The sequence below is a fragment of the Xiphophorus maculatus genome, chromosome 14 (assembly GCF_002775205.1).
Source record: "Xiphophorus maculatus strain JP 163 A chromosome 14, X_maculatus-5.0-male, whole genome shotgun sequence".
NCBI lineage: Eukaryota > Metazoa > Chordata > Actinopteri > Cyprinodontiformes > Poeciliidae > Xiphophorus > Xiphophorus maculatus.
The window spans coordinates 26,247,663-26,261,007 of record NC_036456.1 but is presented as its reverse complement, the minus strand read 5'-3'; the positions used below and the strand labels follow the sequence as shown (position 1 = coordinate 26,261,007).

The following is a 13,345-nucleotide window of genomic DNA, read 5'->3' as shown; positions in this document are numbered from 1 at the left end:
ACATACAGGAAGTCACTAAAAACCATAGAAAGGAATGAATAAAATTAGGAATTGCAAGAATGAGCTGCATTAACTCTTGAAATGCGGAGCTGATGTCAACAGAAACATGGTGAAGGATCGGCACAGCCTCTATGTACCTATTTGAGGAATTCTGTGGAGGCTTTTTTCTCTCTCTGCTTCACTGTTTGTGGTTTCTGGGTGAAGTCCAGAACCAAAAATAAGTCAACACTGCCCCCGCTAGGGGTCTGAATGAGGCCTCCTGTACGTACACACTCAACTGTGCTCAAGAAGTGAGCTGGGGAGGCCCCGGCGCTCCCCTTCGCTGCTGTGACGCATTTAAAACACACGTGCTGCGCAAAGCGCAGACACAGGTGATGGCAGAGGAGAGAGGTTTACAATCTGAGGCACACGGCCCGGTCTCTGTTATTTATTCCAGAACCAGTGTGGCACATTCTTTATTATTGGAAAACATCTTCTTACTTTCTTTCAAATGTGCCACTTTTCAGGAATCAAAAACATTTCCATCAGGGTTTTTTTCTGGAGAGGGGGGCAACTTTGCCAACAATAAGAAAGTGAAGGTAAACAGAGGATTTGTCGCCAAAGCAAGTTTCCTTACTTGGTTTAGATTTTTACCAACTGCATTTTCAAAATAATAAATCAAAGCAAAACTAAGAATCCAAGGAGAGAAAACTTCTTTTCTTTAATCATAAATTGTCCAGCAAAGCTAAAAGATTTTGTTGCTAGAGCAAGGTAGTTAGTGTCCAACATGTGGAGCCTTATGGAAGAGTAAGGGGAGCTTTCACACCAGCCATGTTTAGTCCGCTTTAATCTAGGTTTTGTCGAGAAAGTCCGGTTTGTTTAAATACCTAATCAAACTTTGGTTCACCTACAAACCAAGGTCTATGTTTGGTTGAAGTGAATTCTGGTGCAGTTCGAATTCATATGTGAACACCAAGCGAACCGGAGAGCGTTCCAGAAGCAGGAGTCCAACTATAGCGCTGGGCATTCTGGGTAAATAAAACCAAACAAACATGCTAGTGGGAGAAATAGTGTGTTTTTTATTTTATACCAAAGACAAAAAGAAAATCCTACAACCGGTAACATTTGACTCCTCTCCACTATTTCCTGAAGAAGGAAGTTGCGTTCAGCGTCTAACGCTAACCCTTCACAGGTTTTTGTGTCGTTCCTGTCAGTAGTTTTTAGTGCAGCGCCACCACAGGCGAGGAGGGGAACCTGTTTTATAAAGGATTTGGTTCATTTGACTCAGTGCCGTGTGAAAGAGAACCGCAGCAGCTGAAAATGTAACAATTTTGGTCCACAATCAAACCGAGTCTTGTGGACTGTCAGGTGTGAAAACGCCTTAAGAGTTCACCAGAGATTTTTTACATTCAATATTTAAACTCTTTAAAAATGCTGTTTTAAACAATCACAGTTCTCTTATCGTTAAGATGACTGCAAGCTGAAATAAAAGCTGCATCAACTTCTCTCACACTTCCATAGGAGTCAACCATTGAGCTGATCTTCGCCGCCTTCGCCACCACCGCCAGTGCTAGCACCTCCCTGATCATGGCGCTCCTCCGCCACCCTCAGGTTCTGGAGCGCCTCAGGGAGGAGCTGAGAGGCAGAGGCCTCCTCCACAACGGCTGCCTCTGTCCTGAACAAGAGCTGAGGCTGGACACCATCATCAGCCTCAAGTACCTGGACTGTGTCATCAAGGAGGTGCTGAGGCTGTACACGCCGGTCTCCGGGGCCTACCGAACAGCAATGCAGACCTTCGAACTAGATGTAAGTCTTTATGTGCAATTCTGTTCATTTTATTATTAGTGGAGTACCTCAAGGCACTGCGTTAGGCCGTATTCCCTTCAGGTTCTTAGGGGTCAATTAAAAAATAAATCGTATTACCTTTAAATGTTTTCCTGGTGACTTTTAGATATGTCTTTCCCAGCTCACCAAGATAACCTAGCAGTAAATCAGTGTCTTACTGTAACAATAAACAAGAAGATAGTTGTGTTGTGGGTTCATCCTGCTCCTATCAGGCTTTGTTACGGAACAGTCGACCGGAAATTACTAAACAATTACCAAAAATGAATAATCTGGCTGTACGTAGCACCCAGGATACGTCATCTACACAAGAGGCATTGGTGCATAAATAATATGGTGACATCTTATCAGAATTTATAAATTAAACAGCCGACAGTAATCTTATGTCTCGTTTCTACATCTTAAATAAATGTTTCTCAAATCAAGTCTTAATTTTGTGCATGGGCACAAAGCTGGAGGGGAAAAGACAATTCTTTTAGAACAACTCCATTATCAAAATGAAACCTGGAGATGTAGGCACCATTAATTTAGTGCTGTGCGCCAGCAGAAAAACCATTGGCAACAGCTCATAACCGCTCACATTCTGTTTTTCTCAAGCTCTGTGTCGGCTGTGCTACACACAGACTCGTTGCTATAGCGACTGACTGACAAAAGCTCCACTAGTGTATCAGGATTCAACACCAAGAAACACGCAGACGTTTTGCGCATAAAGAACAGATCATTCAGTCCGTCTCAGTTGCATGTTTTCAGGCTTGATGTTTGTTTAATAAGTGATCATTTGAACACGGCGGCGGATAATCAGCTAATTTAAAGATCTTCTACTGAGTTGATGTGTGGGTCGTCTTTTTTTATTTTTAACTGGACCAAAACACATCAAATTCTGCAGCACATCTACTTGTTAAATTGTCAAAGTCAAGCTAGCATAACTTACCAAGTTCCCTCTTCCTTGCTATTGCTTTTAAATTTCTATTAAATTGTTGTTGGATATTTCTATTAAAGCTTTTTCCTGACCTTGTTATCTAGTTGTCATAGTGTTGACGATTAGTAGAAAAGCACTGCATACATTTTTCTTTTATATATCATGGTGTACATTTAATATTTAGCGAGTTATGTTGATAACTAGACAGCTAAAACCAGTGGCAGTCATTGTTGGCGAGAAGTTTTTTCCCCTCCAACAGGAAGCTTGGAGCCAGGATCTGACGACACGCTGCCACAAATTTATAGTCACAACTAATCATGAATACTTTTCATAGTTAGCTTAGAAATTATTTCCAAAAATTGTAGAAGAGTCTGCTTTAATTTTTAGGACCAATTGCATCAGATAAATCTTACAAATCGTCTTATTCTCTGGTATTTTTCTCTACAGGGAGTTCAGATTCCCAAAGGCTGGAGCGTGATGTACAGCATTCGGGACACTCACGACACAGCTGCCGTCTTCAAAGACGTAGAAGCCTTCGACCCCGACCGCTTCAGTCAGGAGCGGAGCGAAGACAAGGAGGGCCGCTTCCACTACCTGCCGTTCGGCGGCGGCGTTCGCTCCTGTCTGGGAAAGCAACTCGCCACGCTTTTCCTCCGCATCCTAGCCATCGAGTTGGCCAGCACCAGCCGCTTTGAACTGGCCACTCGCCAGTTCCCACGTGTCGTCACGGTCCCCGTGGTTCACCCCGTCGACGGGCTAAAGGTCAAGTTCTACGGCCTGGACTCCAATCAGAACGAGATCTTGGCGAAGTCAGACGAGCTGCTGGGAGCGACGGTGTAGTAAGGGCGGCTGCTCATGAGGGGTGGGTGGAGAAGTTCAGAGATTTAAGTCTTTAGGGAGAAGATTGATGGAAAGAAACAATAATTTCAGAAAGATTTTTCCTTCTTCACCTTTGTTCTGCCAGATTGGAGCGTTCTTTCAGACTCTTCTAACAAGTGGTTATCAGGACTCTTCTTTAAGAAAGGAGGAAACTGCCAAAAACTTTTTAAATATGCTCTATTCTGTGTATTTTCTGAAGAAGTATACTTAGAAAATATGTACAAAAAGCTATCTAATATAATTTGAATGGGAGTGGTGCACAACAGACTTTTGGTGAAATGAAGAGTTGAGATGAGAACAGTAAGGGTGTTTTAGAGAGAGGCGAGAGATAAAACAGGGTATAGAGAGAAGGAATATAATTTTCAACCATTTTGCTTGTGCTTAAATTCAATAAATCATTTTCAGTTGACTTGCAGGGTAAAAGAGATGGATTATATGGAAACAGAGTTTTTCTTATTGGCAAATATTTAACCTTGCACCCATGTGCTAAAATGTGTAATATCTGATACAGGGATGAATATTTAAAAAGTTAATAATAAAAAAAATATCAAGGACAAAATTGCTTTTATTGAATGGATATGTTAAGCATACAATACATTTTAAAATAGAAACAACTTAGTTTTTTTAAAATTACCTAAAAAAAACAAAAAAGTAACTTGTTCTTTAAAAGCAAACAGGAAGGTCTAAAGAATAACCAGATATTCTAATAACAGCTTGATTTAAAAACTGGTTTGTTTTATTTATATCCTGTTTGGTTTGCCTTTTATTTGATCATCAAATCTATTGTTAGGTTTATGAAAAGCTTTCTTCATTAATCTTAATAACAAAATCTTCTTTATTGGAAATACAATTGTTAAGCTTTAGGAACCTGGATAGGGTTAATGAACCAAACCTACTTAGTTTGGCTTAAGAACTAATTCTGCTTGGTTAGGAAACCCAGTTTTTCATACTTGATTAGGTTCAGGAACCAGATCTACATGATAAGATTCGGGAAACAAACCAACTTACTTATGTTGAAACAGAAACTTGGTTAAGGACCAATCCTACTTGACTGGTTTAGGGACTACACTGACTTGATTAGGTTTAGAAACCATTCCCACTTGGTCAGGTTTAAGAACCCACCTTACTTGATTGTGTTTAGGAACCAATTCTACTTGATCGGATTTTGGAAAGAAATCCTTCTTTGTTGTCAATCCTACTTGGTTGTTTTTAGAAACCAACCCTACTTGATTGGATTTAGGAACCAGACCTTCTTGGTTGGATTGGTTTATGTACCAGTCCTACTTGGTTCCCAATTCTGTTTGGTTGTGTTTAGAGAGTAGTCCTACTTCATTGGGTTTAGGAACCAGTCTTTCTTGGCCAGGTTTAGAAACCAACCCTACTTGATTGAATTTAGGAAGAAATTATACGTCATTGGGTTTAGGAAACAATTATACTCAATAGGATTTTTGGAAAGAAATCCTTCTTTGTTGTCAGTCCCACTTGGTCGCGTTGAAAAACCTACTTGGTTAGCTTTCGGGACCAAACTGACTTGGTCATGTTTAGCCGAACAAATTAGAATTAGCTTTAGAAGTTGAGCTTAAATGTTGACCAAACTTACTTTATTTTCATATCCAATTTACTCAGTAAGTTTCCAAACCTTTTTGGTCAAAAAAGGTTTGAACCAAATTTACCTGAAATTATTCCCAAAAAGGTTCTGCTTACCATCAATGACACAACTAACACCACAAAATCTACGGCTGTTATGGTATTAAAAACCAGTAAAAAACAAAAAACAAACAAAACTCTTTTTGAAAAACAAAACAAAACAACAAAACACAGGTTGAGTATTCCTAACAATAAAAAATACAGACTTGAACGCTTCCTAAATTTTGCTTAACCTAGTGATGCTGACGTTAAACTCAGGTGTAAAGAAGACAATGTAAAACTTAGATTATCTGCTTGTTGATATTTTTCTGACTGCAAAATAAAATCTCTTACTAATAGCTTTAATTTTTTAGGTGAAACAACTACCTGGCAAATTAAGATTTTATTTTTTAGCTAATGTATTCCTATCTTATCTTTTACAGTTCAGAAGGCACAACTTTCAGTTTTTCTAGTTATTAAATTAACAAAGCTACCAACTTACATTATGAGATTAAAACGTCATGGATAATGAACGTATTTGATAGTATGCTTGTTCTCATAAAGCAGTGCACCTTCTTAGGCTGGAACCGGGTTAAACGATCAGGGGATGTGGTGAAAATATATAGGAAGAGACCTACATACATGCTGCTTAAGTGCTGCCTTATCTTTGTCTTTTTTTTTGTGCACTTCTTTTATTGTTCCACCATCATGGAGGCCAACGGCGTTTACTCTCTCGTTGCTCCTCCGTTCAACAATAAGACTGCAAAGCAAATTCAGTCCCAGAAGGCTTGAGGTGATTGCACAATCAGAACTTTGGGAATTTGCGTGTTCGGTTACCCCATAGATTTTGGGGGGGCGGAGCTTCTGCAGCGGAGATCCGGAACTTGCTACAATTCCGGAATTTTGACATTCTAAAGCGCCTGAGAAATGGACCAATGGGGTATCGGACAGGGGGCGGGGCTTCCTCCATGGAATTCTGGATCTCGCTAGCGGAACTTTCAGACATTCCGGAGAGTTCTAAAGAGAAAAGGACCAATGAGATATCAGGCAGGGGGCGGGGCTTATGCCTACAAGGCTTTCACCTGTTGGACGGTCGTGATGGACTCTGCCAATGCCACGCCCTTTTCATTTCTCCCAACCACACCACTGATTTTTTTTATTTTTTATTTTTCACAACAGAGAAATATAAAAACTGAAAAGGTTTGTTTTGCTGCTTTTTCTTGTATACGTTTTCAAGTTGAAAGTTATAGATTGCAATAGTTTGTACTGAGTGAGATTTGTGTTATGTCAATTCTTTTTAAAAAAATTAAAAATTTAAAGCATAAGGAGCATTAATAGGGTTATTAATAGGTGTGTATTAATTTGTACATTATTCTTTATCAGACTATGGGGAAATAGCTATTTACGTCAACTAATAACCTATTATTAATGTTATTGTATGAATAATATTGTTGGTATAAGATATTTGAAATGTTATTTTTTATTCTATTGCAGATTTAGTTTTTAGCCTACATGAATGTCTTTGGTAAATATTGGATGTATTTAGAATGTTATGAATTTCAGTTTATATTGTAAACAGTGTTTAAAATGTTGATATTGTTGATTTGATTACTGTAATAATTATTATTTTTGTTATCCAGACTTATTATCACTGCATTTTATTTTACATTAATTATGGAAACAGAAAGCACTTGCCAGATATGTTTATTTTTTAAGTGCCATGTGACTACAGTTCAATCTTCCTTTCAACCTGTTGGTTTCTGAGTCTGTCTTATGTCCTTCTGTACATAATTTGCAATTCTTTTTACAGGAAGAAATGTTCATTTAGTTTAATTATGAATGTGTCGTAATAGTTTTTCCATTTTCTTTTTTTGTTACCAAGACTGCTATGTGTACTCCTGTAATAAACCACAAAGAAAAAATATCTGACTGGTGAGATGTTTCTTATTTTGGTTTTTATTGTGTATTCACCAATTAGTGCAACAAAATTAATATTGCAGACTGGCAAGTATTGATCTATAAATTACTCAATTAGTGAAGCAAAGACAACAAACATAAAGGCGACGACAAAGGCGTGTATAAAAAGAAAACAAAATGTATATACATAAGTAGTGTCACAACAAAATGTTATGTTTCAACACACAAAATGTTTTTTTCGAATATTCCTTGTTTTAGTAAATCTAAAGATAAATATTTTGGGCAAAGTTGGAGAAAAACCAAGTAAGACCAAAGAATAAATAAGTACATAAATTAAAGAGAACTAAAGAGCATGTTTTGTGACCACGAAATGTTTCATCCTTGTAACTAGCTAAACATTTAAAGCTGTTAAATGTTACCTATTCCACAAATATAATTTTAAGAGGTATTTTACAAATACCTCTTAAAATATTAGAGAACAAGACAACAGGTGGTACGATTCAAAAGTTACACTGTATGTGGCTCGGTTTGCACTTCGCCACAATTCGTGATCACCCTGAATTACGATTTGTGGCTCAGAGAAGCACGTTTATGAAACAATAAAAAAACAATAAAGTCAGTGATAAAAATAATTAGTTTTGCCACATAAAATACTGTCTTTATTAACTTACAAAACTATTTCTTCCCACAAATTCTGTTTGTCTCGTGTGTATGTATAACCACGATTGTCTGGACACCGTATAAGTGCAAACAAGGCCGGGAACGTTAACGTGTTAATTTTAATTTATTAATTACATTATATTGACACGTTAATTTTAATCGTAAGCTGTAATGTCAGAATAGTCAACCATAAGAAGCCATCCAAGAAATTATTGAAGAGTAAAAAAAAGTATTTGGTAAAAAGCGTACTTAAAAACTGAGCAACTGATCAAATTATCAATCATTTCATATTTAAAAATTACACAATCAAATGGACCAAAATATAAAGTTAAGTGGAAATTTTGTTATGTTAAAATGACAAACATTTATATAAGAAACAAAAAATAAGAAAATCAGAAAAGAGCATTTTTCCACATCAGTTTCCTTTAATAAAAAACTTAAGAAACTTTAACAAAAACTGCAGGTCTGTGTCTGGTAAATTTTTGGTTAAACCATGTTTGTTTTTCACTCAGTGGGTAGAAAATCCAGAAATTTTACTCAAGCGAGAGTCGAAATACTTCATAATAAAATTACTCAAATAAAAGAAAAAACTACAACATAGTAAAAACACTATTTTTTTCAAAAAAGTTACTCAAGTAAATGTAATAGAGTAAATGTATCTAGTTTCTGCCAAACTCTGGATGTTGTCCCAATTGTTTGACATGTGGAGCGATACAACGGAGAGACAGAGATTATGATCAGGAAGCTGATTGGAAGCAGACGTCTGGGCCCGGTCCAGACCCACACGCCCGCAGGAACACGTTCGCCTGTTTGTTTGTTTGCATGTTTGCAGCCAGGAGGTTCTGTTTGCCACACCGAGCGCTCCGGCACCAACCACTTCAAGGGAACCGGCAGTCTGCGGTTATTAGGCGGTTTCCTTGGAAGGAGGAATGCTCTGCCGTTAGCCACTCTTTGGCCGTTGTTTACATTTTACCCAACCATACATTCTGACTCTGTGTATTTATTTACACTCTGTTAGAGATATTTTTGCCTAAATCTGTGTTTTTACCGACAGGTATAAATCTGTTCAACAATCACTGTAAAAATCAGCAGAGGATTCAAATTAAAACATTTTGACCTTACTGTTTGGTAAAAGACCAGAAATAGCAATTAAAATAAATTATATTCAACATTTTATTTAGTAATTACTTCTGTAATTGTCTTGTTCTTTTATTCATCTTTTAAAGTTTTTATTCTATAAATTTGCAATATGTAACTTTTAGAAAAATATATATATTTTTTCATATTTATTAAAACTGTCACTATGTCATGACGCTATGAGACACAATTGTTGAAAGACCGAAGGAATGCATCGCTTCCGTCTAAAAATAACCAATCAGAGCCAGGAGGAGGGTCTTAGCGTTGTCAGTCATCCTCATGAATATGCTGCTAAATGTGCTAATGGCAGAGAAACAACTTACTGTTCCAGGAAAACCATTTATCTGCTGTCATCGATTGTTACGCTAACTAGCATTAGCATTCGCAGCATGCTATGTTGTGGTGAAGCGTAGCAAGGGGCAAGGAATGAACACAAGAGTGATTGACAGCGCTAAGACCCTCCTCCTTGCTCTGATTGGCTGTTTCTAGTTAGCAATATGAAAAAGCAGATGAGCTTGATTTATTTTGTCTTATACGATTTTAATAAATATGTAAAACGACTTTTTTAATATAAAATATATAAAAGGATCCTTATGTGTCACTTTATTAATGAATGTAAATGCAGCCATTTTTACCAGATCTTAATAGCAAATGTGATGGCAATACACAAGAATTTAAATAAAAAAAACACAATTTATAGTTTTAACTAGTAAAAATAACATCCAGAATAAAACATAGTTGTGGTTTAATAAAAACATCCCAGGATTTATCACAGCTCTCCTCTCATCATGCCAATTTGTTGGCTTAAAAGTTGTTTTTTTGGAGCTATTGGCTCATATTAAGCAACCGGAATGATTGATGGATGTGAAAATGGCAGATTGCTCCGTGACCTAACCTCGTTTTGACCCTGCAAACAGTTAGTAGCTTTAGGTACGCGTCGCTCATCGCCTTCGAAGACGTGGAATCGCTGCAATGTGGAGTTTCACCTGCGAACAAAACGCCTCAGGTGTAAGGGCTGAAGGAGTGACACAAAAGGAAGGTGAAAATCAATACGTTTCGCTTTCTGCGCAGCTTCGACTGGAACCAGCTGAAAATGGTTGATTTAAAGAAGAGGAAACCTTTTTTTCCTGTCGCCTTAAATACTGGTTTGAGCCACGAGTCTGTAGAAGGAAAAGCATAAATGATTGAACTAAAATCAGTAGGAAAATATTCTGCAGAAATAGATTAAATTTTAATTTCTGATCGCTACCGTTGGCCTGTGCTTCATGCTTGAGCTTGTAGAAATATTTCCAGGCTCGGCCGTCGAGTCTGTTGGCAAACTGGCAGATATTGTGGTATGCGCGAGGCGTGGCATTTCCATGGGATTTCCCCGCAAAGACGAGCTGTCAAACGGCGAGCCAGCAGCTCTGACTGGCAGCAAACATCTACAAACCCTGCAGGCGAACAAACGTCCAAAGTAAACATTTACCTGCTGATGCAGTGGCGGAGCTGATTGTCGAGGAAGTGAACTGAGATCGCTTGGATGGCTGCCCTCTTAACCCCGTCAAACTGTTTCCAGTCATCCTGATTTGCCGTTTCAGTTTTATTCCTGCGACATTTTGCTGAGGAAATTCCCAAGAGTGAAAGCTGCAACCGGTTGATCCGTCATTTCTCCCACTTCTGCGCATTTTCTGTTTCAATCGAAGATTCTCCTTAAAGGTGAACTATTGTACTTCCTTCAATGGGTTGGGATAGGTCTGTGGTCTACACAAAACATGTTGTCTACTTTTATTAAAATATTTAATAAAAGTAAAATAATTCTTATATAATGAGATTTTAGTCTGGTCAGTTCTATTTTAGAACTTTGAAAAGCAGAAGTGGAGCCTGCTGCACAACCAAAAAGAATTCAGCAGGTGGTTTCTGGATGGTAAGTCAACAACAAAACACTGGTGTCTTCCAGCAGCCATTATATAACACATCCAGCTGTAAAACCAGCTGACCAAACATGCTGGCACTTTGCTTTTGTTGCTAGGTAACATTGCTGGGCTCAGCTTGGGTTGCTAGGTAACAGCGCAGTCACATGTGACTCAAAAAACCTTTTAAAGTAGTAGTATTATGTATTTTCCAGGCACATAGTGTCATTTCATATTTTATATATAAAACACCTACGTTACTTTCATTTGTTACATAAAAGTTGTTTATATAAAATGTGACTTAAAAGAAATTAAACTTTGTACTTTAATGCCTTGAAATTGGACCTCTGTCTCTTTAAAAAAAACTCCTTCTCTTTCTGAAGCTCCTCTTTTTGCCCTTTATCAGGGTTTTTACTGTCATTACACTGAGAAGTACCTGATATAACGAGCTCAGCAGATGTTCCACCATCTGTTTGCTAATTGCTGCTGGCTAGTCTGAAGGAGCTGATTGGAGGGGAGTCACAGTTCAAATGCACATGTGAACACCAAGCGGACCAGAAACTGCTCTGAAAGCAAAAATCTGTGGCATGATGTGAAATTTGACTTTCACAGCAGATTAAAGTGTTAATATAAATATACACATATAAATAAAAATACAGGATTAACTAATATTTTGTTAAAGATTTTAATATAAAACTATTGCGCAGTAATTGTTCCAAGAGTTGTGCAGCTGAGACATAATGTGTATTAATAAACATTAAAAAACAGTTTAGAAAAAATGTGCAATAAAAGCAGAAATGTTATTTAAAAAAATGTAGAAAACCTGGCTGATGGGGGCGCGGCTGAAGACAAATGCATGCCACACTTTTCAGATATTTTCACCATTTTATTTGTTAAAAGTGACAGAACAATGAATATTTTTCCTTCCAGCTCACAAATAATTCACTCTGAGCCGTAAAATTCTAATAAATTACAATGAAATTTGTGGTAGAAATAGAGTTCTGTTTTATACTGGTTCCTGGTTTTCCCCTAGGAAACCTTTCGACTGCATAAACAGTTGCATTAAACTCCAGAGAAAGCATATTTGAGTGCTGAATGATGAATAGTTTGAGGTGAAAGAGCAATTCGAGGAGGAAATACCCGTCCGTTGGGACAGAAATCACATTAATCTGCTACTTTCACTCTGACTCAAGTTTCATTTCACAAAAATCACCGATGTTCACTAGAATTTTATTCAAGAGCGAGAAAAGAAAAGCAGCGTGACTCACAGGGAAGCGACATCAGCAGAAACCGCCTCACAACCCGACTGTCAAAAATAAACAAAAACTAGAGAAGAAGAAGAAGGAAGCAGAGAGGAGGAAGACGGGCGGAGAGGAAACGTGAAAGAGCGACGCAGCAGAGATAAGAATCATAAATCAACTGTGGGAATCACCGCAGGTGTGCGTTTGATAGTGCAAGTTCATGAACTTCAGGTGAACTCGGATGATGCGTTTAGGCGCAGCAGGTGCAGGAGTCACGCCGAGTTCAGAGAACAAGCACAGACACAGATTTCAGATTCGATTTCTATACTTATGAGGACCTGAACGCCTCAAAACCGAGTCGCTAAACTTCACTGAGTCCAAGTTCCCAAACCAAAACCCAAACCTGGACTCTGAGTGTCTGAGAGCAAAAAAGGCTCATTAGAAATCAAACCGATCCACAGAACCAGCAGAACACACGCTGGTGTACAACATGGCAGCTGGGAAACGTATAAATTATATATATCAAGCGGCTCTTTGAAGAAAATCCAGCTTTCATGTGAAACAGACACGACCCAACATGAAAGCCAACAGGTCGTTCGGCTTGAATGAAAAGAAATCCAGCAGGTATTTTATCCTCCAAGTGTCCAACAGCGCCATCTAACTCTGAAGTCGTGACAACTGCACCAAATTGTTGTTTTTTAATTTTAAAAAAGGGCAAAATTACAATTATTGCCACTAATTAATACATATTCTGAAAGATACTGATTAAAAATACTTTACATCAGTGGTTTTCAAATATTTAGTAACATCAAGTTGAATATGATGAAATATTAGGGCCACATTAAGAAAATATACAAAAATAAAATTACTAGAATAAAGTTATATTACAAGAGTAAATTTGTACCTGAATATTGTTGAAATAATACAAGAATACAGTCATAATATATGAAAATAAAATAATAATATAATGACTTAACCAACTTGCTCAACAATAAACATATAAAACATTTTATTAGCTAAACAAATATAGTCATTTTTGGGAGAAAATTATCCATAAATTATGTAGAACCAAAACCAAAAAAGGGTTTTATTAAAAGAAATGCAACGTTTACGTTAAAGTTTACTATTAACTTAAAAAAAACCCAACATGCTATTAAAGTGTCAACACTTTGTATTGTCCCTAACATTTTCAGTAAAGAAATAAAAAGGTCTTCAGTTCTTTATGAGGGCCACAGAAAATCACTTCTGGGGCC

At 37.5% G+C, this 13,345-nt stretch overlaps 1 protein-coding gene across 1 annotated transcript in view; it reads left to right on the top strand.

Moving 5' to 3' along the window:
* The window catches only part of LOC102220969 (cytochrome P450 26B1), a 38,501-nt gene extending 31,332 nt beyond the window's left edge, over nucleotides 1-7,169 (top strand). The window contains exons 6-7 of the mRNA XM_005809419.3: nucleotides 1,501-1,785; nucleotides 3,188-7,169. Of these exons, the coding sequence (XP_005809476.1) occupies nucleotides 1,501-1,785; nucleotides 3,188-3,580 (678 nt within the window). The 3' untranslated portion in view covers nucleotides 3,581-7,169. The remainder of the gene's footprint in view (nucleotides 1-1,500; nucleotides 1,786-3,187) is intronic.
* The last annotated feature ends 6,176 nt before the right edge of the window (nucleotides 7,170-13,345 follow it).